General features: G+C 30.7%; 2 protein-coding genes across 10 annotated transcripts in view; one reads left to right on the forward strand and one right to left on the reverse strand.

Annotated features, from left to right (window-relative positions):
* Positions 1 to 1,084: 1,084 nt before the first annotated feature.
* Positions 1,085 to 14,896, reverse strand: Sugb (Sugar baby transporter). 2 transcript variants are annotated; one of them, XM_013323999.1, is made up of 14 exons: positions 14,688 to 14,896; positions 13,275 to 13,352; positions 12,699 to 12,837; positions 10,779 to 11,001; positions 10,324 to 10,498; positions 9,737 to 9,951; positions 9,369 to 9,582; positions 8,871 to 8,968; positions 8,081 to 8,234; positions 7,538 to 7,722; positions 6,889 to 7,138; positions 6,170 to 6,381; positions 5,436 to 5,628; positions 1,085 to 1,421 (listed from the first exon to the last, which is right to left on the reverse strand). In XM_013323999.1, the coding sequence occupies exons 2-14, from the start codon at positions 13,330 to 13,332 to the stop codon at positions 1,336 to 1,338; spliced, it is 2,202 nt and encodes a 733-aa protein (XP_013179453.1). In that variant the 5' UTR covers positions 13,333 to 13,352; positions 14,688 to 14,896; the 3' UTR covers positions 1,085 to 1,335. The 2 variants fall into 2 exon arrangements, with proteins under 2 accessions (XP_013179453.1, XP_013179454.1); XM_013324000.1 differs by lacking the exon at positions 14,688 to 14,896 and adding an exon at positions 13,785 to 14,054.
* Positions 14,897 to 18,508: 3,612 nt separating this feature from the next.
* Positions 18,509 to 25,251, forward strand: part of LOC106126318 (forkhead box protein L2) — a 48,460-nt gene continuing 41,717 nt past the window's right edge. For 2 of the 8 annotated variants that reach the window (XM_013323902.1, XM_013323901.1), the window contains exons 1-2: positions 18,510 to 18,934; positions 22,960 to 23,006. In XM_013323902.1, coding sequence (XP_013179356.1) covers positions 22,979 to 23,006 — 28 coding nt within the window. In that variant the 5' untranslated portion in view covers positions 18,510 to 18,934; positions 22,960 to 22,978. Of the gene's footprint in view, positions 18,935 to 22,959; positions 23,007 to 25,251 lie in introns of all 8 variants that reach the window. The other 6 variants (XM_013323907.1, XM_013323899.1, XM_013323900.1 and 3 more) reach the window with 6 other exon arrangements.

The raw sequence follows: 25,251 nt of genomic DNA on the forward strand, positions 1-25,251 counted from the left end.
TATGTATACGTATACCCAGGTAATTTTCGTAAGTTGTTTTATATTTGTCATTTTAATGATCTAATGATTTCATAAGCTTCGTTAGTTTTTTTAGCATGTCCAGTTCTTAGTTTTTTTTAATATATAAGGTGGCAAATGAGCAAGCGTCCACCTAAATGGCGTACCGACCACTTCCGATAGACATCTGCGATTGCAATGTTTTTTTTACTTTTAATGCACAGAAATAAAATATTTCGCCTTCCCATGTATCCCCTTCATTGCCAAATTTATTTCCTCTTCCTTATATTTCCTTATAAGAAAATGGTGGACAGGGAACGTAGTGAAAAATTAAGCCTCAGGCACGTAAACTCATCAGACAAAACGTAGAATTGCTAACACTTCACTCCTATAATTTCACTGGTCGACCCGGCCCATCATGCATCCATCATATATAGTTGTGGAATCCAGTATTTATACATAACATTCAAAAGACAAAAATATCTGACGAAAATTTTAAACACACAATAAAACAAAGGTGTTTTTTATTTCATACATAAAACTATTCAAAAGATTCTATTACACTAATAACTAAATACCCAGAACTTATGTCAAAAACCATTGCACACAATAATTAAAATACACGTAAATCTGTTCCAAATCAATCAAAAAAATATATGTCAATACAAGTAACAGCAGTCGAAACCCATTAACTTATGTAATAAATATTATACACAACTTTTCTGGTGAAAATATAAAACGGAAAGACCTACAGCTGCCTACAAACTTAAAAATTAGGTCCTTATTCGGAACTACAAATACAAAATTCTAAAAATAACTCTTAAATAAAAAGATAAATAACAAATTTAATTTGAAATCATTTTATGCTGTATAAACAACAACCAAGAGTTTCGTTTTGAGTTTCTATTCCATCTACAATATTATTGTAAAGTTATATTTTGAACCTTAAAATTTATAAGTATGTAAATAAGTTAGCAAAGAAAATAGAAAATCTGTATTTACTAAAACTAATTTGTAGAATTTCTATAAAAATCACTATTCCAGTTCATAGACATTTTACTATTAAAAATAAAAAGAGAATTACGAAACAAAAATATACAATAATGATTAAACCAAATTTTTTCTTAAAAATCTCTCCTATTGCTTTATTAAGAGCTTATATTTTTTATTTAATGCTGTCTTTAAGTCGTCATAATTTAGTTTTAATGTTTGTAACTACAAAAAAGCTAATAAACATTTCCCCCAACAATTGATATCAAGTTAAAAACTACCTTAAACAATTTACAGCACAATTCTTAGGATTTTACTAAAAATATCTATAACCAAAAAAAAACTTATTTAGTGTTCCGCGTTGAAATCTGTCATCTCTTGAAATATACAGTTTGGATCGTATAAATTTTCATAACGAATAATAGATGAGTAAGCTGTAAGAAAAAAAAAACAACAAAATTAATAACATGCAAACAGCAACAAAAAAAACATGCATAATGATAAGGAAGTATTCTGTGATGTACAGACATGCAAATACAATACAAGCAATAAAATAAAAATTTGGAATATACTTGCTTCTTCACACCCGTATAACAATCTGCGGACACATTTTTCATTTTATCACATATCGTTAACAATTTCGTAAGCACAATTTTAATACAAACATTGTAACAAACAATACAGACATCCTAAATAAACAAATAGTAATCGATAAAAAAAAATCAAACACAGGCTTTATTGCCTAATAGTTTATTTTCAATAAGTACATTAAATATAAACATAATACTGGATATAATAGGAACATATTACGTTGAATAAAAAAAAAAACGTATAATGTCAAATTAATTGATTTTTCTGTCAAAATCAAATTAAATCGACAGACCTGTCATTTATTGAGCAGTCGAAAAGGAATAATATAAATAATAAAAACAATAAGCAATATAAGGGCGATAACAAAACCTTTATAAGGTTTAAAAAAATCACAGACAAAAATGAAATATCTTGCATTTCGTAATTAATAACTGGCCGTATATAATCTTATCGGATTAGATTACTGAACATAAAAAAATAAAAACAAAAAATGAACGAATCGAAGGAGTCGAAGTTTTTGCAATGAATAAAAAGCTTAAATTAAAAAAAAGGGATGATTAGTAAATGGCCGATGACAATAATATGACAATTGAAAGTTTTTCAAAATATACACTTCATTACACAATAATAAAATGAAAAAAGTTCAATATAAAAGTTTGGTCTACATTTGAAATTTAGAAATAAATAAAATCGGAAATATTAAATTGCATTCGTATCTCGTCTTTTAAAGTAATTACGTAAACTTTCGTACTTCTCTATCTTTCTCGTTTCCACTAATACATGTCTAGATAGCCATCTCTTTCTAACATTCATCTAAAGATTTACCAGTCAAATTTGTTCGAGCACTCATCTTTCACTAGTACTTGGCAATTTAGAATTTAATGTAGAATATAGATGTCGATTTGATATAAAAAAAATTTGGTAATGATGGTCATAAATGCATGCTGGTTGCAAAATCTTATGGTCATCATAGTTGCGCTTTTCAGAACTTTTTCCACGTGTCTAATAAATCTACTACAAATAGAATTTCTCCTCTGGGACATTGTATAGACATCTTTCGAAAACTTATTTTTCAATACATCATCACAACCAGTAACCCAACTATAATTAAAAAATGCATCCCCCAGGACTAATAATCTCATATAAAACCTTTTTAGTTTTTGACATTTACTGAAATCTAATTATTAAAAATAATACCATTTAATGGATGTAATAAACAGAAGAAACATATTCCAAATTTTTAAAATATTGTACAAATAAAATAATATTTTTTTTTTACAAATATGGCTTGTTTCTGTAATAACTATGTAAAGAGTTTTCTTATAAATTAATTATTTTGACATTCCTATATACATATTTGAAACATATTTTGAACGTTATCATATATTTCATCTTATAAATATAATGTTAAGTTACATCATAAACTGATAGTATTATAATACAGATATTTTTCGAGGATAATTCGAGATACAAAAGCACCATAGATAAATGCATCTCAAATAACTTATTATTGGAAATAATACTAGAATAATTGAAAAAAAATCAGTCAAAAATTAATCTTTATAATACAAGGGAAAGATCTATATAAAGAAATCGTATAACAATGAATTCAGATTCTTTCATAAATAATCCTCTTCATTGTTTTCAAGATCTCATAAGCAACGGAGAAAGAGAGAGACATAGAGCGATACAGAGAGTGAGAGATAGAGCGAGAGAGAAAAAAAGGAAACAGGAACTTGTCTTAATACTGTATGAATGGGCAAAAAGTTGAATAATATATACATAAAAAATGGCCTAGAGAGAAAATATGAGATAGAGATGGCTTGTGCGTCCAATCTCTATGCTGAACTCCCTAATCCGTACTAATGTAGAGTTATGGAGAAAGTTATGCATAGTACTTTCACCTTTATTGCAAGTGTCAAGTTTAACTATAATCGTTTCAAAGATCACAGTGTACAGGCGTAATGAAAAATGTCTAGATATATTAGTAATACGCTAATGTTTTTTTTTTTGTAATATACATATTATATTAAGAATACACCTACAAAATAAGTATATAAATTTGTTTTTTAATTTGATATAATAAATATTAAAATTAAATAATATAAATAGTCTTCACATGTGCGAATTTTATACAAACAGTAAAGGTACGTGTCCATTAGCCCTAACCGGACGCACCGTACGCACCGCACGCACGGCTCGGAAACGGAATTTAGTTTGCTTTGTTAGATTTTACATAGCGCTTCGTTCATTATCCGCGCCTACCGATACGAAAGACGGTATTTATAAACAAAAAATGCGTTGCGTGCCGGTGACGTCATACAAATCAACCGCTGACATCGCCCACAGCCGCAGGTACGTGACCGGATACTTCAACTCACAACAAGAAAACAGTAGTAAGTATACAAAAAATCCTGGTGCAGTGAACGTATGTTAGCAAATCCGTTTAATCCGTCCGTAGTGCGTACGGTGCGTTCAGCGCGGGCCAATGAACATGTACCTTTACACGATATTCAAAAAAAATCAAATTCGAAGAAAATTAAAACACAGCCAATATTGTAAAAGGACAGCTATCGATTGTTTTAGATTCGAGAAAATACTTTGAACGTGGTAAATTATTTAACAAATTTTGTATACAAATTAAGTAAATATCTTGAAAAAAAGAGGTTTTAATTAAATACATAGTTAATAATGTGATTATCATATAACTGTCCCCTTATGTAAATACTTTATAGAATATATAATACATATCAACTAATTTGTTCATACCTTCTACCTAATTTTACCTATAATTACAAAGTAATTTATTAAATTTGCTTATAAAATTTTTTTAATAAGCAAATTTAATAAACATTTGGGCAGTGGTTCTTACTGGTTAGTCTGGTCAATTATCATATGGAATGATTAAACACCAACTATCTATAAGAATAATATGTATAATAATATTCAAACTTTATAACGGCTCGTAGATTATGGCGAGTGTCTAATTGCGCAGGAGTGGGACTGCGCACATAAGAATGCGAGCGCATGGCTGTCTACGCCTCCTTCATGTGTCGTCGGTACCCAATAAAACTATGTTCTGTGTATCTCATGCGAAATAGCGAGCCGTCATTAAGTTTTAATAACATTATACATACTTATATATTATTACAAACTATTAGAATTTTTATAACACCTTATTAAAACAAGAAGAGACCAAGACATAAAATAAATAAATAGAAAAGATTGAAATAAATAGTAATAAATAAGAATAAATACAAATGATAGTTGCTTTTAGAAAGTTAACTTTTGATCGCAAAATTATATATTTTTTTCTTAATTAAATTTTATATTAAGTAGCTATATTAATTTTTATCGTAAAGTAGACGGTGAATTTTTATCGTAAGGTGACTATTTCAAAAATATTTTTATTTATAATATATTAATTTTATACATATTTACATATTAAGAATAGTTTATTTTAAAAAAAATGCACAATTTTAAGTAATGTTTAGAAAGAAATTTAAGGAATGTAAAATTATCTAGTATTATTTCTAAATGCAATAACAATTAAGTGGGAACAAAATTTTTTGGTGGGATGGATAACTGTCTTTTTTTGTCAAATAGGTTCAAGAACAAAGAAATTTAATCTAAGCTAAATCGATAAAAAAAATGTAATATTAAATTAAAATTTGCCATTAATTGTCGAATATTAAAAAAGAAAATATTTTTTTTTTATTAATAATTTGAAAAATCCGTCTACCTTTAACCCCTAAGTACGTATTATTTAAGTAAACGATAAATGATACTTTTATATAACAAATATCATTATCAAAATAAAAACTTAATTTACAATTCAGCAGCAACTGGTTCATTACCTTTCGATAGTTCAGCATTACGAACTTTATCCTTTATTAAGTACTGCACAAAGATGTGAATAGCGCAACATATGAGTGACCCAATACCAAACCATAGGAAAGTATTTGAACCACCATATGTTTCGTACAATCTGCCACCAATAAAACTGCCAAGAGATGTGCCAACTCCTTCAAAAACTGCCCCAACGAGACCCTGAAAACAATTTTTTACTTATTAATACTTGGTATTAAATAATAATGTGGTTTTGTGACGTGTAAGCATGGCGAGCATTGCGCAGTTACTTGAGCTATAAAGATATTTGAATAGAACTATACTTTGTAATATTTAATTAAGACTTGTTGATATAATTGTAATAGTAAAATGAACATAAAAAAATCTTTATAAAAAAAGTTATTTAACTTTAAAAGATTTAAAACTATTCTTACTAATACTATAAATGCAAATACTAAGATGGATTGGATATTTGTTTGAAGGTATCTCCGAACGCATTTATCTCGCTGAAATTTGGTATACATATAGAACATAGTCTGGAATAACACATAGTCTACAATTACAATTAAGTTTTTTTTTAATTTCGCGCGGACAGAGTCGCAGGCGACCTTTAGTTTTACAATAATTTCCAAAACTTTCATCTACCTAAATTTTTGTAAACATTATGTTTATCAATATTTAATACTATTTAATAAATTGTATATATGTTGTGGTTATGCTTAAATAAAGTCAAGTAAATTACCTGTACAGTTGTTTCGGTTCCTGGTGGAGACACAACATTGGCATAAGAAGCCATCGTTGGGTAAAACATTCCGAATGTAATACCTTGAAACATCTCTATCGGCAGCACCCACCATGCGTTCGTCAGAAGAGAATATAAAATGAAACGTATACCAAAGGCAAACAGCACTAAACTCATCATATTCACATGACCTAACTTTTTAAGTATATAACCTGGAAATTAAAAAAAAACATTAAAAATTACTAAAATGTGTCTGTCTATTTTATTAGTTTGACAATTGACGCCTATAAAGTATAGAATTAATTTTGTATGAGAATTAATGTTGTACTTTATGGATGGTTGTCATAGTGTCAGACCGTACGCGCATAACTGTCAACTATCGAGTATAGATCTTGTCATAAAATTAATCGAACAAATAAGTACTGTAATTTAAGTGTTTTATTACTTTTAAAATTAATTACAGTTATTTGGCTATAATTAGCTAAAAAATGTTTTTTTTTATGTTTGTTAACACCACAATTTTTTATTTTAATATTTTCTTCTTTATGTAATTATGAAGAATAAAGTAGAAAAAGAAAAAAAAAACAATTTTATTTATATTATAATTGAAAAATAATGATCACAAATTCATTTAATAATGAATTATCAAACTAATCATCCATAGTTTTTTCGATTTTTTCGACTATGTATTAATAATTGACAAATTTTTTATCACTTACCAGATGCAAACATGAAGGGTATTTCTCCACCAAACGTCTGAATAGCACTAACCAAGCCTTGTAGCGTTTTAACATAATCAGAATTATCACAGCCGTAAATATCTTCTAGAAGCCAGAAGAGGAATTGCCAGAGAAGACCTGTGCATAGCCCGACAGATATTGTCCAAAGCATAAACACAAGAGTCGGTATTGAGGAAAGTAAAGTACCAACATCTATTAAAATATTAACTGAAATTTTTGTTGATTCACTCTGAAAACCAAAAATTAAAATTAAAAAAAAATATATACTATTAATAAAGAAAATTTGTATGTATAGATGTTTGTATCAAGGTATCTCCAGAACAGCTCAACTGATCTTGACAATATGGCAAAGATGTACAACATAGTCTGGATGTCATAGGCTATTTATTATTTTTAAACTCCGCGCGGACGGAGTCACGTGCGACAGCTTATTATAAAAACAAGTCTGTATATATGGATGGTTGTTGTCACTTATGTCCAAAAAGACTTAATGATCTCGATGTAATTTAGCATAGATGTAGGCTGGAAGAACATATAACCTATTTACTAAAGTTTTTTCAATACTGCATAGACGAAGCTGTCAAAACCTAGTATAACATTAAAGTAAGATAAAAATTAATTAACTCACCCTAATAAAGCATGAAACAATAACATCTCCACACATAAATACAAACATAAGTATAAAAGCGATCGTGTAATCTTTGTAGGCACCGTCACTGAACAAATCAATTAATGTACCAGTTAACAAAGAAAATATACCCCAGCCAACGGAACCCCAAAGTCTTTGTTTACCATACAAAGCAACTCGTGGTCCTGAAATTTATTATACAAAATTACTACATTAACAAGTGGAAATTCATTAAGACTAAAAAAACTAAATATTATAAAGCTAAATATTATAAATGAGAATGTTTAGATGGATGGATGGATGGAATTTGCTAGAAGGTATCTCCAGAACAGGTCAATGGATCTAGATGAAAATTTGGCACAGATGTAAAACATAGTCAGGAAGAACACATAGACTACTAACTACTTTTTTTTAGCTCTAAGCAGATGCAGTCCCAGGCGACAGCTAGTTTATAATATTTAAACAACTAGCTATGTTACTGTATTTGAAATATTAGAGAATTATGTAAAAGAATACTAAATAAAATATATATAACGTTCTTACCTAAAACATTAAAACAGATAGCATCTGCAAAAGTCACCACAACAGCTTGACCGATCCAACTTATTATCATCAAGAGGAAAAAAAGCCAAAACTGTCTCGTATATTGTGTTGAATTATTACGACTGTCTGTTGCTGATTGAAACCATTCATTTATCTGTAAAAGAAAAATAAAATATATTTATTTATCTTACTAATAACATAAATGCGAATGTTTGGATGGATGTATAAACATCCAACAAATGTCAGAAGATATTTCCAGAAGGGCTGCATGGGATCTTGCTGACATTCGGCATAAATGGAGAACATTGTCTCGAAGAACACATAGACTACTAATTATTTTTTTTATTTCTGCGCGGACGCAGTCGCCTGCGGCAGCTAGTTTGCATATACAAATACAATTTTTTCATTATTTACAGTGCAATACATACTATTTATATATTGGTTATAGTCTGACTTATATTGTTCTATGTTATGTAACCATTTAAAGTCATAAATTAGATCCATAAAGTATCAACCGCTACCATTGTCATCAAAATCTTATCTGTATAGTCTCTAAGATAGCCATTGCTAAGCGTATCTGCGCAAATTATTTTAGTACTAGCGGTCGCCCGCGACTCCGTGCACGCTAAATTAAAAAAAAAGTAGCCTATGTGTTCTTCCATACTATATTTGACATCTGTGCCAAATTTCAGCAAGATCCATACAGCCATACTCGAGATACCTTCAAAAATTCATCCATCCAAACATTCGCATTTATAATATTAGTAAGAAGTAAGATCGGTATACTTACAGCCGCATTGTCACATTTTATGTTACAGCTTGGATAGAATACATCTTTTCTAGTTTCAAATGCAGCTTCTTTCATACAGTTTGGATAGTGAATGGAACCTAAAAAATAATGTGCAAAAATTAACCCATGTATGTCAAAAATTTACTGTCAATATTAAGTTATAATACAGTAAAATCTGGATAAGCGAAAAACCTCTAAGTCATTATCCAGTTCTAATGGACCAAGCTCAAGTTAGAGAGAACACTATAAGCGAGAAAAATATTGAGGTCATTTGGACTTTATAATTTATACCCAGTTATGTCTGTCACATTCAGCTAAGACTTTTGGTGTTATGGTCACCACAACTGATGTAATGTTCATGTGTTTGTGAAATTTTTCCTCTTGAGCCGATTAATAGGTGATGATCCTTAGATCATCTCAAGATGAAAACTTCCATCATTTTAGCCTATTAAGCATCTGCTAAACGTCATATGTGTATTTAAAAAAAATCATTCATACCATCAGGCAGTTTAATATGATTAAGCTGAACAAATGAACATTCCCCTTCAGTAATTACTGTAGAAAGCAGTGCACTGCCAACAAATGAAAGATTTTTAGGAAATTCAGTCCCAACTCTGGTCTTTGGACGGCAAGTTTTAGCTTCATCCGCTTGCCAAGCTTCACAAATCTCCATAAGACGCCAAGGAGCTGTTTTATCTAAGTCACAAGAAACCTGAAATATTATTCAATTAAAAAAATAAATATGATTAATATGACTAAATTACTTTAATACTGCATTATTACTATTAAAAATCCCAGATCTGAGTACATCTTTGACAATTTAAATAATTTCATACATTTTTATATAGGTAATTTGAATAAAATACCTGGCATTCATCATTAGTTGTGTTAATGGCTTCTTTGAGAGCATTTGAATTGTTTGAGCATAGTCGGAAATTGAGCAATTTATTTGAGCAAGTCATTATTGGTTTTGTACTGCCTATCGCCGTTGACAGCTTTGGGTTGGTACAACTCATAGCACAAGATTGATTTAGATCACGGTAGCCATCACCAATGTGGCAATGTGGTGTATAAGGGTATCCTAAAATAATAAATTCAAAGCACTTAAATAAATATTAAATTTCATAACTAATCTTATAAATTCGAATATCTGGATATGGATGAATAGATGGATGTTTGTTAGAAAATATCTGCAGAATTGCTCATCAGATCTTACCAACATCACAGTGGCCTTATCCCACTCACGGGTTGGCGCATAAGGTTTTATAAACCTATAGGTTTTGACTTAATGTTTAACGGCTCATGGGATATCATAGGTTACTAATGAAGTTTTTTGTAAGTACCAATAAATCAGTCAATATAGCATCCATCTATAGATTCAGTCATATTGGATTTCATACATATTTAAGGTAGACATTTTCCGTTAATCTCGATTAAATCATGATATACTAACCATCTAATTTTACTGCATCTGCATTTAAATACAAACATTGATCATCTCTTATATCAGCGTTATTAATGTGTGCTGTGTATTCTATTAAGTCCGTTTCACTGTAACAATATTGAGGCATATGCCAATGTTCACAAACAGTTTGCCACATTTTGGGAGAGTTCATTTCACAGTTCATCTGTAAAAACAATAAAAAATAGTTTAATCTTACTAATATTGTAAATTAGAATGTTTGGATAGAAGATATCTCTAGAATGGCTGCATAGATGTAGCTGATATTTGGCATAGATGTAGAACATAGTCAAAAAACTTAATTAGTAGCTTATGTGTTCTCCACACACTAATTGTTTTCTTTTTTAATTCCGTACGGAAATAGTCGCGGGCGACAGCTAGTCATGAGTTAAACCGTTATATTACCAGACGATAAACTGGATTACTTGAAATAAAAATATACTTACATTACATTTTGAGATACCAGTAAGATTTCCTAAAGAGTTTTTACTACACTGATTAATTGAATTTGCATCTTGATAGCAACTGCGAAGAAATGATGCACCATTGCCACACTCCAATTGTACAGAAGGAATGTTCTCTGTGTCACCGGGTATCGTATATATAGCAGAAAAACTAACTATTGTCACAATTTGGAATATAAGAAATATTAATTTTTGTCTTTTAAATCTGTAACAAAAGATGTAACACTATAAAATTGTGTGTTTTCATTGACAATTCGTTTATACAACTTGTAGAGATAATTAGTGATATATTAATGAATAATAATTACATTGTTATAATGAAAATATATTTTTTTAAGTTGCATTATGTAAGAATGCAATTTTACGAACATTTTAAACATATAATAAAGCGGATAGCAACATAATATTAAAACAGTTGCTATTCATTATCTCAAAGAAATAGAGTTATATTAAGGAACTTATCTTAATTGCAGCTAGATAAACTTTGAATGTGGATTAAGTTAAACTGAATTATCATTTTATATCTTTTATCATTTTATTTTTTCATTTTTACATAAAATGACGCTAACAATAATCTACTTTTATAGATCCCTTAGATCATTATATTAAAAGGGAATAATTGTAAGAAAGAAGTATGTGTAGTAAGAAAAAACTAAGGGTCTCCCTATTGCAGGTTTCTCCTCAGGTCAGTTTGACAGATCAACGTTTAGAAACATAACATTCAACAAAGTGAAAGTATTCATTTATTTTTATTACAAGAATTGTTTAATTGCAAAAATTTAATTTAATTTTATATGGAACAATATGACCTTTGTTAACTCTATATCATTGACCTATATCACTTAACCTCTAATCAAATTTCATCATTTTTAATATTTATGTATCTCAGTCAATATAAATTTAAATTACAAGTTGTTAATTGTAATTAACTTATTTAATTCATAATTAATAATCTGTGAGTAACCAAGCAGAAACTAAGTATGAATTGTTTACTAATTCAGCAATGTATTAGTTATCATATATCAACCTTAGTAGCGAACCCAAGTCACGGGTCAGGAATATACAACCGTGTGAGTAAGGTCGAATTGTGAATGCTTAGTTGTTAAATATAACGTATATTTATTACTATATTTTCATAGAATAGCTATACTTTTATCTTTGAAAGCATTCCAAATTTTTTTTCTTCTTTTCTTTAATCTAAGTTGTTTTTTTATGTTGTTCTGTTCTTTAGTCATATATTTTTTGTTTTTGTTACAATGTCAGACCATACATGTTATTTCATATTGAATCAAAATAAGCCAAAGCAATACTCAAAGGATTAATTTCCATGAATCATATGAAAACAAAAAAAATGTAATTTGCATTATAATGTTTTGTACAAACTCGTTTTTCGTGTAGCATACCAGAGATGCATGTTTGAAATTGCGTACATACCACAATTAGACATTTGGTCAAAAATAGTTGCAAATCTAATTAGCATTCTTTGTCAAATTAATTATTTTATTGTTCTAAATATGTTTTGAATATGATACATATCAATAATGTTGTTCGGCACAACTACTGCCGAAATATGTGATTTAATCAAATAAAACTGAATAAAATTGTTGAGTTATTAGAATAGCTCAAAATCATGAACCAAGGATCTTGTATGTAATACAATAGGCATACTGTATTCATATAAAGATATTTAATACACCCAATATTAAGATAAAGATGATGTTAAAAACAGATAATAAAGTGTTATGTAATATTTTTATTCTTAACACCAATTCAGCTCTTCTTTATTTCAATCCTATTAAAGATTGTTGCTCGCTATTAGCTTTAAATTCAGTTTAATACTTTCATATATTAATTCAAACTTATCAATGTTATTTTTTTTAAACAATTTACATAATTACATACCTGTCTGCTATTATTCCAAACAAAGGTTTTGCCACTAAACCAAATATTGGTAAGACTGTATAAATTAAACCAACTGTTGCTGAGGAAAATCCCAACTGGCGAGCATATGTTGATAGATATGGTACGAGGGGAGCAGTTCCTAAAAAAACATAAGTTAATATTTAAATTATGTAATAAACACATGAGTATGTTGTAAGTTTGAATTACAACTATCTTAACATATGTATAACAATATTGTTTTTTTTCTATAGAAAATGGCAAGGACATTGTTACTCAGGCGAAATGAGAGTCGAAAGTCTTTCCATCCGAGCATGACATGGCCTTCAAGAGTAGAGTGAATAGACATCTACTAAGTTAAAGAGTCTTTCAACCACATCATCACCTAACTTCAGTTGGGATCATGGTTGACCATATATTTTATTATATTGAATAAGCCTGCTGCTGCTGCCTGCTATTATATTGAATAAGCTTGAACTCTGATAAGATATAACCGTAAAACCTACTAGATAAAATGTGTATTATAAGAACTTGAAATAATAAATTAATTTTCAATAATGTTTAATAAATCTCACTCACCAGCATTAAAAAGAAAGTAATGTCCTTTTACAGGCAACAATTTTTTATCAACCTTCATGTTTTTAATATTGCCTGCACCTGCAAATGGTATATAATAAAGTCAACATACTTGCTTACTACTCACTAGACGATTTTGTAACATACTATATAAACAACTAAACATTATTAAAGGTAAAACAATTAAGCATAAAAAGGATTGGTAAGCATTGGTTTTAAAAATAATCTGGTTGATAATAAAATCATATTTAGATAAATTATGATTTTTAATAAAAAAAGAAACAATTAATGATAATATAACTCTAATGGGTTAAGGAATTATAATATTACATAGTTCCTGGTATATGTAATTATATAAAGTATTTGTATCAAATCGATTTAAACGACGAACACGTAACCTAACCAATAATTCATGTTTTAACAAGGTTCTCGCGAAAATTTCAATATGGAAATATTTCATCAACTGAGTAAATCAAATAATTTAAGCACACAAGTAGTATTAAAAAGAAATACCTTTTAAACTATGAGGATATTAACATAACAGTTTGAGAACCACGAGCCACTGTTTAAATTTTTATTAACTTAAACTGCACAGCAATATAATGCAAAATAGAGAAAATATCGCGATAAATAATATAATATGATAACTACTATCTTCGATAATAAAGATTAAGATTTGGAAACAAAACGCCCTTCTATTATTGATTTAAAAAAAATTATACCGTTTTCTCAAGTCTAAGGAGCGAATTAAAAATAAACGTTTTCTAGGAAGAAGCAAACTAAAATGAAGTATTGACCAGTGCCAATGTTTAGCAACAGTACTAGAGATGTCCGATTTGGTTGATTCAATGTTGTTTCAACCGGTTGACGGTTTTTCGTCCAACTAGTTAAATGCTACATAGGAGTTATTATATTATCATACTTGTTTTACAGGTTGTCTTTTCTTTTTCGTCAACAGTCCTCTAGTTTTTCTTCTTAGAATGTATGATTAACTAATCGAGAAAATCAACTATTTAATTGCCAATTTGAGAAAAAGGAAATAACGTTTCCTTTCGTTGACGACAACACTGTCTAAGGCCCATCCCTAACCTCGCTCATTTGAGCAAATCATTTAATGGCCGCTTGCTTTTACAAAGACCGTTATAGCTTTTTACAACCCAAACGTTTTTTTTTTAAATAATGTAAGCCTTAATTTAATATTAAGGATATATAAAAAGTCACAATATTTTATATGGTATTTGTAAATTATAATAAATTGTATTTGTATAATATGAACGAAGCTAGCGCCACGAGGTACAATTAGGAACTGAGAATGCAGACTTAAAGCTAATATAGGTCGCAAAAACCTTCACGACTAATGTGCTAGACTGTAATTTCCAAGTGTACATTCAAATTTCAAATGGGGTTTTTACTTACAAGTTTTCTCGCAATTGAAAAGAGGCCTCGCATTGGTGGGATGAAAGCACACTTAAAATTTTGATGCAAAATACCCGCTTGTCATGGAAATAGGGCAACAAGAGCCTCCTACTAGTTTATTCTTCAGCTTTTTAAATGTTAACACAAAAGTTGATATAACAACGATAAGATAACGTAAAATACATGCAAACACTAATACTCTTAGAATGGGAATGAGTTACACCCGAATACCAAATGAATCGAAACAAAACAAAAACTTGCACTTTTTATTTTTTATTATGATTCTGTGTAACAAGACACAAAGGCTATACGGAATGGAAATAAAGTATAGGTATAATTATTTTTTACCGATCCGATGAGGTCAATGTATTTTGAAGGTTTCGTGTTTAGTAATAATAATATTTTAATTTGGATGTTTGTTAGAAGGTATCTCCAGAACGGCTCAACGGATCTTGATGACATTTGGCACATACGTAAACGTGGCATAGTCTGGAGCAACACATGGGCTACGTATTTTTTTTTTAATTTCGCGCGGACATATAGTCGCGGTAAAAAGCTGGTTATTAATAAATTAAAATTTTCAGCAAAATCCTAGTTTTTAATTTTACTGGTCCAAATCATAACATGCGTTCATTTACTATATTTATAAATCCAAAAAATATTAGTGACGCTTTAAAATAAATTAAGAAAAATCAGTTCAATTATTAACTATAGTTGTGATGTGATATAAGATCTTTCATTTACGCTTAAAACGATCAGCGTATATTGATTTCCCTAATTGAAACTTGAGCCGGTATACATATTAGTGGGATAATTCCTGGTACGGCAGTAAATGGATATTGGCGCTACATTGTTCACTTGCATTGTGCCATGGGCGTCGTCAAGAAGGGTAGGGGGGACTAGTTGATAGAGAATCGAAAAATTGATAGACATTGAAAAAGTTGTATAGATGCCTATAATCCCTATAAATCCATATACTCAGTCAGTTTTACATGTAAAATAGGACTTCAAGTTTGAAAGCGTTTCCTTTGAAATACAAAAAAGAATATTTAATACAACTCAAGATTATGTTGGCGATGACCTTGCATTAGTATTATGCATGTGTTACCTTTAATATATCTAAATCATAGACTCGTTAACTTGCAATTTGTTAAATTTGCACAACATTTGCATTTTGATAAAATTGTTTGCTTATTTTCGAGAAATCGATATTTAATCTTTTGGCAATTGATACTATCTTTTGTTAATAGATGGCGCTAGTAGTGTTAATTATCCTAACAAATAAAACAACTTTTTAGTTTAGTTTCCCGGTCTATATAATTTGATTAAATGTTGTTTTGAATAGGATTTAAACTAAAATTATATGTGAAGATATGTGTTGTAAACATAATGTTTGTTTTAGTAATAATAGATGGCGCTAATGGTCTCTGTTGTACTGTGTTTTTGTAACTCCGATTCGCATAGTCTGATCAAGAAAACTTTTTGAACAGAGCTGCCGTCCGGAGGCTACACTGTGGGTGCTAAGTTCATTACCGACTGTTTTAGCGCTCGGGTTAGTGCGCACAGCGTACTGCGAACGGCGCTTTTTGTACTGCCCTAGTCTTACTAATATTATTAATGCGAATGTTTGGATGGATGGATAGATGTTTGTTAGAAGGTATATCCAGAACAGCTGCATGGATATCGCTAAAATTTGGTATAGAACATAATCTGGAAAAACAAATACACTCCTATTTTTTTTATTCCGTGTAATTTTATGGTTTCGGTATCATTTTAATTATTAGATTAATTATTTTACTTAAAATTAAAAAAAATTACAGCACAACATATAAGGGTTACTTTTTTGCATTAAAAAGTAACCTATGTCATTCCCCGGGCTCTAGTGTTTTAGTGTATAAAATTTTATTAAAATCAGTTCAGTAGTATTGGCGTGGAAGCGCAACACACAGACAGACAGAGTTACTCTCGTATTTTTAATATTTAGTAAGGCTTGTACCACATCTGGACCACAGTTGTAACCGCTACACTGTATTATGTGTTTATGAATTAATAAGCGATGGATGAACCATGTAAGTAGGATGAACATGGTAAGCAAAAGGAGTTTGTGAATACATTATTGACCTGTTTGTAAATTCATAAATTAGCACTAATCTCTATAATTGTGTATACGATTACTTGGAAGTGCCTCTTGATGATACAATATTGTTAATTCTATCTATATTATTAATTTGAATCCACACCACCGCTACAAATGACTATTAGTGCCATAATGGCGAAAATCAAATAGACACAAAACACAACATCTTATAGCCAGTCCATGGATAGAGGTCCGGGAAAATTAGTAAACCAAACTCTAAGAAATGTAGCAATTGTCAATACTGAATTTCATCATCATCAACGTCCCCACAGAGGGGCTTGGAGCCTACCCTAAGTCAGGGGGTACATGGCGGGATTCGAACCGAGAACCTGTAGATTAAAAGTGAATTGCTTAACCCCTGAACCATCGACGCTCCCAAAGAATTCGTATACAATGATATATCAGACTTTAAATTCAGCCAAGGCGTTTAGGCTACAGGCGATCACAATCAAACATAATATTATGTGTTATAATATATGTGCACGCACACATTACCTTCCTATTTGTCGGGAAAGAAGTAAAAAATGATTATTAATGTCACATGTGTATCTTTTTCTCAAAATAAAAACAATTTCTTGTCAGCCCTAGAGCAATTATAATATTTTTTTCATGTAGTTTATTTTTTAATTCGTTAGCTATTAATTCGATTGTAATAGTACATTGTTAATTGCAACATTAGGTGTTTCACTGTGCAACCGTAGAAAAAACATCCGGAGGAAAACAGCTTTTATAATCAACCTAATAACATTGCAATATTAAATAACCGGTTACAATGTCAGGGCTGGCGTTAATGCAGTTCGATGTTCTCTTAGTTTATAAAATAACTTACGTATAAAGCAATATTATAGTGGTTTAATTAATTAAAAAAATAAACAAAAAATACACTGAAGTTCAGTGGCTAGGTTAGGTTTTGTTCAGTTCGATTCTTTGCTCTGTATGTTTTCCTATTGTAGTATGTGTTTAAAATTGAATATTATTTATATGATAAGTAATTTTGAACTATATATCAGGATTATAAATGTTTATTATTAAGGAATAGGGTAATTTAATTAAATAATTTGTCTGTTTTTAAAAGTACATTTTTTGTCTTATAACCTAGTAATTTAACCTAAAATTAAATTCTCCAATAAAGTTTTCTTTCTATGCTTAATTTTGTTATTATACATGTTTTTTTTATATGTGAATTTATTGAAATTTGGAATTTTTAGGATGTGATCATTGCTGTGTCAATCGGCATTGTGTTTTAGGTATACCAGAATGTTTCGGGAAATGCGATTGGGTGGCCCGCCTGAGGGCAACATTGACTTCCGTAGCGAACCCTATTCTTGTAAGATGACGTGGAAGAATAAAAGACGGGACCTGTCTTGCTAAATTTCATAGTGATTACGATGCGACTCCTCCTACGCGCGCCATTGGCTTTAAGCGGTTAAGATCAGCCAATGGCGCCACGTGCTTCCCCACTCGTTTGATATTCACAGTTACGTTTTCTTGAACATTTGAATGTTCTATTTTCATAAGGAAATTTCATCACGATTACCCTAATTTTAAACATCTAACGAGAGAAAGGACCTTGACTAGGTGCGTGCAGCGAAGTTTCCTAACGCGTGTATACCCTTTTTCTTAATAATAAATTGTGCAAAGAGGCAATATAGCGCCGGTTGACGTAGTGCGTACGTCGCTTACGCGGCAGCGACGAGCTTACGTTGGGCCGAAGCGAGTGGCATGCTCGGGCACGGTGTGCAACCACTCAGTCCACAGCTCGGCCGCGACACACGTCACTCGTATTACGGGATGCTCTGTCTGTAAACCGCGATACGCGAAAACTGACGCCCGCCCAACGTGCTTAGACACCAAAATATTTTTAAAAACAATAATACATAATTAAAAACATTTACGAAACGTTCTACTTATTGGAAATAATATTTGTTTTGTTTATAATTTGTAAAGTTCGTTTAAAATTTGAGACATTGTGATTAAAAGAAAAATTAAGTGTTGAATAAATTTAACATGTTCGAAAAATTCATAACTTGGCCGTAATTACTGGATGCTGAATCTCAGGAAGATAAGAAGCGGAATATATTAACCACCACAGTCAAATCATAAAAAGTGGGTAAGTAATAGTATAAACAGAAGTTTAAAAAGTATTTTCGAAATTTTATTGCCCATACAAAAGATTATTTTTCAATAATTATTACTTTTAAAAGTGACTATTCCTAGTTTTCTAGAATAGGAGTGCTTATTATTTTCTATTCAAAATTATTTTGAATGTAAGAAGAGAAGTATAAGCTATTAAAGTAAATTATCTATTAAATTAACTAAAATTCATTTTCTAAGTAATAATCACAAAAAATAAATATCTTATTTTATAATATAATAATTGGTTCTTGTCTTTGATAGATTTTCACGCGAAACTACTATTCACTATACTGCATATCGCTTGATTTTAAGCAATTTAAGAAACATTACATGGCTTTTGGTATAAGTGCCATCCAGTTTTGGGTTCGATTTAAAGCCACAAAATACTAGTGTAACCTTTTAAAATGCGAGCAACAGGTCGTTTGAACGATTTTAAATAGTGTATTAAAGCGCATTACAGGCGTTTCATCCATTTTCTTTTTCTGGGTGACGGATTTTGGGAAAATAGTTAAGGTGGGGTTTCACTGCCGAGACATCTACATGGAAGGACATTTTTTTTTTACTTTTAATAAATAAGTAAACTCTGTTAACAAGGATTTAACATTGTAATTATGATTTTTTTAATCGGTCAGATAGTTCGTTAAATACAAGCATAAAAATCCTTTCGTTCCAGGGAAATATTTTGAATTTATTTTTTTGCGCTTAACTGAATTTTCGTTTGTGCTAAACTTCTGAGAGTCGTAGCGTGATAATAAATAGCCTATATCTTCCTTTAATAATTTAGTTGTTAATATAAAAAAGAATTTATGAAATCCCCTTGATAATTTCAGATTAGCTCGTTCAAATATACCTTCCTCAGATTTGTTATATTTGTATAAAGTTTAACCACTTTTGAAATCGTCTGGAACGTGCTCCCATCGGTTTAAATCCGTCCTAAGAAATGTATAGCGAGATCTTCGATTGTAACTTAACTGTTTAAGATTTTTAAAGTACACATCTTTGCTGAGTGAATTTTTCTTTTAGATTCTAAGAAGCAAAGGAAGGATTTTTTGGCATTAGGATTCATTTACTCGTTACATTAAAGTCTTATGTTAATACCGACTGCCTTCTTTTCCTGTTTTTAGTGTTCCGTACCTCATAGGAAAAAAAACGGAACCCTTATAGGATCACTTTGTTGTCCGTCTGTCTGCCAAGACTCTTTTTCTTAAAAACACGTGAAGTATCAAGCTGGAATTTATTTAAATCATGTAATGTAGTCTAATGTATGGTAAAATTTGGTTTATTAATGATTTTTACATTAGTTTAGTATGTCAAACATTTATAGAGTACAAATTGAAACATACTGTACATGCATACTGTAATAGTACTAGGATTATAATTCGATATTAATTTTATTACACATGTGTATGCTCCTTAATAAACGCTCGTAGAACAATACCATATTCACGCAATGCCGAGGTTTTCCAGCAAGATTTGTAAAATCATTGATAACTGTAGATATTTCTTAAGAAATGATAAATTGATTTAAGAGATGGAAATTTTTAATGAACCCATACAACGTTTGAAAAAGGAACGATGAAATATTTCTGTTAGGTATATTTATCGCAGTCTTAATTCATTTTAATGGACTATCAAATATTAACACAGAAAATATACCTTAATAATTACGGGAGTTTTATCTCTGTGGTAATTTTTAATGCAACCGGGACACGTGTCTCTTATTTTTCAACTAAAATGAAAGGGTTGAGAATATGGTTTTGTAAAAAATTACAACAATGCAAATTTGTTTACATAACTTCTATATATCGATATATTTATGACTTAATGAGCAAGTAAAACTAAATTATAACAGCTCACTTGCGTCCCCATGGCAAAGTCAAAAAACGCCAAAAGCTCCTTGTCGTATTGTAGGTGTCTTGACGTGTTTTTTATGTACTTTTCTAATAGAGATAGCACCGTCTCTCTTATCGATAAGTTTGTCGCAATTAGTATACACTAGTAAAAAAGAGAGCGGTGGCTCAAGGGGTTCAACACTTGACTCGTAATCTGTAGGTCCCGGTTCGAATCCCGCCATGTACCAATGTTATTTTTCGATTTCCGTATTACGTACGTACATTTATCCGACGTTATTACGGTGAAGAAAAACATCGTGATGCAACCTGTACATATCTGCGAAAAAATTCAAAGATATGTGTGAAGTCAACCAACCCGCACTGGACCAGCGTGGTTGGCTATGGCCTAGTCACCCCTAACTTAGGGTAGGTTCCGAGCCGAGGTATAGTGAGCTGATGATGAATTAGTTACATCTTGCTATTTTTTTTTTAAGTTTTATTAATGACGACAATGGGTATACTCCTTAATAGCGTGTATCGTTGAACAATACCAAGGTCTTCACTATAATTTCCACTTGTAGAGTTATTATAAACAATAAATAATTATTTACAATTAATATCATTATGACTATTGAAAGTACTTCTTACGTATGACTAAGGATCAAGTACGACGCACTGCTCTTATTTTATTACTCTACATCTGCGTTATTTGTGCACTATTTTAATGATGACTAAGAAATCCACAAATTGTTTTTTTTTAAATAATAGTATCTCTTTAATTTAAATTTAAATTGGAAATTTTATACCATTATTTGTAAATAAATTTGTTTACTATTAGATTAGAATTGAGCTTTAAATATTCTCAAGTTAAAAGTAGGACGTTACGTAAAATTGTCAATGAGACGTTCACAATATCACGAGACGAGTTGAACTAAATCTTCACATTTTCTGTAAAACGTTACTAAGATTCTTAGAGAATTTTAGAAGTATTTTCAATTGGATTTTCGCATCTATTTAATCGTTCAACATTTTAAAGATTTAACGCTTTCTTATTTATTTTTAGTTGATGATAAAAAGGCTTAAGAATGAAATGATTAGTATTAGCAGTAGTAGTAGTTAGTGAACAGATGTTCTAGATTTCTATTTAAGCTTCAGCTATTATATTAGGTAATAATACCTTTCTCGCGTCTTCACTATCGTCTTGTATAACAAGCTTTTATCTATTGATAATCTTATATATAAAATTCTCTTGTCACAATGTTTGTTACGACATTCCTGCGAAACGGCTTTAACGATTTTTATGATATTTTATATCCATATTCAGTAGGTCTTAACAGTAGTAGAGCTCGCTTTAACATCTTCGCACGAATTGGTCCGGCTCGCACGGTGAAATACCACGACCACACAGAAGACAGGCGTCAAGTGGAAGCAATTCCGCGTTTCGTCTGATGAGTGTGCGTTCCAGAGGCCTAATTTAGTCCTCTTTCCCTTCCAACCCTATTTCTTATAAGGAAAGGATGGGAAGTGGAAGTGGACTTTTTGGATGAGAGGATGCACGGAAAGGGAAAATATTTTCTTTCAGTGCATGATCTCCTCCGTCGATTAAAGGTAGGCAACGCATATGCAATTGCGTATGTCTATGGTCAACAGTCACTTCGCTATTTCAGCGATATCAGGTGGCCGCTCGCTCGTTTGTCACATTATGGTATAAAAAAAAGGTTTCAGATTCAGCTACTATCTATTTTTCAATTCGCAAACGGAGTAGCGGGCTACAGCTAGTTATAGATAGATTTTCTTACTTAATTAAAGTTTTTATCCCTTCCATACACAAATGTTGTTAGCTGAATGCAGTAACTGTAAATAAAATATAACAGTATTAATTATATTAATCAAGTTACTCAAATCACAAATCAGTTCTCCGAAATTTAAATTTTCATATAACGTTAAGCCAAAATACTAATTCATGTATTAATGGAACAAAATATTTAATATCAGTTTAAAGTAAATAATATTTTAGCGTGAAAATAAATTAACAGGCGTATAATGTTACAATTAAATATAATGCATTTGATTATTATAAATTACACTAAAAATATTCTGATAAGTAAATATTACGTTGATTAGGTTTTTGTTTTTTCATATAATTGGCTCTTCCTTATTGTTCTAGGTGTGCGACAAACGCAGCAATGCGACGCGACGCGATGCGATTTGACGGTACGCGAAAATGCCTTACGACCCATCCGACTAATAGTTACATCTCTGAGATATCTTTTTATTTCATACAATTTATTGGTGACTTGATTTTTGTGTAAACAAATATCCTCTTGTTCTAGGTGAGTGACAAGTGCGGCAATGCGACGCGATGCGACGCGATTAACGCTTTGCGAGAATGCCATATCTTCTCATCTGAGGAAAAGAGTTACATCTCTCTGTCACTTTAAGAAATACAACTTTTTTCTTTGGATGGGTTGATATTTGCGTAGTATGAATGGCTTTTGCTGTCTCCAAATGATACCTCGGCGTCGACCACGCGCAGACAAACGTCGTGCACTCATCCTGCACTCAACTTGCACTCATAAGTGATGGTCACTAAGGAAAGGGAAATGTATAATTATTTAAGTAACAAATAAATGACTTTGACAGTCTTAATGAATCGCTGGTACATCCGGTTAGCTTTCATAGTAAAAAACTCTAATATAAGCAATTCGTAGTAATTCGATCTTGAAGAATGTAAGTGCTTACATCTAGTAATATGAGTTATATTTGTTGAACAATATTTTATGAACAGTGCAGTGCTCGACAATCCTTCGTAGGAACTCGCGTTCACTAACTTGTTGCATTTTAACTAGTTGCGTATTGATGTATTTTTTCTTGAAGTGATGATATTGTTTGCGAAATGCAACTTCATGATGTACGAATATCTTAAAAATATAAACCTACCTTACATAATAGTAACAGGGCTAGATACTTTTATAACACGCATTTATAATTCTACCGTCACGAATTATCTTTATAGTTTTTCAAATGGTACGTATACTAATTTATTTAAAAAAAGTTTTTTTTTTAATTTCATCTAAATTAGTCTCAGTATAATATATCAGTATTAGTAAAAGTTCAGATTGATTTGGATATCCCAGTTGTTAACATGAGTTTGAAGAGTGAAAGCATTAATAAATTCGTTCGTAGATTCGATTCCCGAGTAATTCAAGGTACTTTATTGATAAATATTTACTTTCAATTTGAAGATAAGTAAGCTTTTTATATAAAAAAATGCCAGTACAAATCTTAATTCTATATAAGCTAGATGCTTAAAAGTACTTGATTGTCAAATTCAATAATCTTAACATCCGGTGTCAGTGTATCATTTTAGTTTCATTGATGTTAGTTGCATTTGAGATTCCATAGCTAAGGTTTCAACTTTTATGAACGAAATATTAGCATGTCACCGAAGTGCTTTGGTATATTTATATTTATATTAGCGGTCGCCCGCAACTCTGTCCGCGCGGAATTAAAAAAAAAAACTATTAAGTAGCCTATATGTTCTTCTAGACTATGTTCTATATGTATGCCAAATTTCTTCAAGATCCGTTCAGCCGTTCTGGAGATAACTACAAACAAACATACATCTAACCATTGCAATTTATAATATATTAGTAAGATGTATGCAGTTATATAGGTGAATTCTGTCCAAGTCGTTTACAACAATATTAACTTAGCTACAAATGCAGCTGTAGGGAAACGTGGCTAGTTATAGAATATTTTATGTGTCTAATAGTTAAAACGTGTCACCTAATTGCTTATGAGATGATATTAATATTTAATTACCGTAGGTTTCTAAGACCGAAATCTCCGTTTAAAACTTATTGCTATCTCTGCTTTGTCAAATATAATGACAGAGATGACGATATATTTTATACAGGGATTTAAGTATTGGTCTCCGAAACCAAAGGTTAGTGAAGTCCGAATATTAAATGACCGATCCCCTCTTGCGACGTGGATTCGGCTTTTTACTCTCATTCTGTAATATTTTTTCACGTGACTGCGGCCTAGTCAACCCTAACTTAGGGCTCCGAGCCCCTCAGTGGGACGTACAGAGCTGATAATGATGTCGATATGTGATATTGCGTCTATTGTCCATTCCTCGTTTAATTATTACCACCTGTAATATATATGTCTTGTTTGATTTTTAACTTTTGCGAGTATTTTAATTCGTATACTTTCCAGGAGCGCTATCGGCCTAGAATCAGAGTTTTTAATTTAGCTTATTAGATTGCGGGCCATACATATTTCCGGTCTTCTAACTCATTAGGCATATATGTTATGTATATCTTTATGTATTTTAAATTTGATAAATAAGTCGCGATGACGCAATCATATAAATATTAACATGCCTCGTAAGCACGTACTATGTAGGTACCGCTGACATAATATTTTAATCATAAAAATGTTCGACGAATTT

Source organism: Papilio xuthus, unplaced genomic scaffold (assembly GCF_000836235.2).
Source record: "Papilio xuthus unplaced genomic scaffold, Pxut_1.1 DF825017.1, whole genome shotgun sequence".
Lineage (NCBI taxonomy): Eukaryota > Metazoa > Arthropoda > Insecta > Lepidoptera > Papilionidae > Papilio > Papilio xuthus.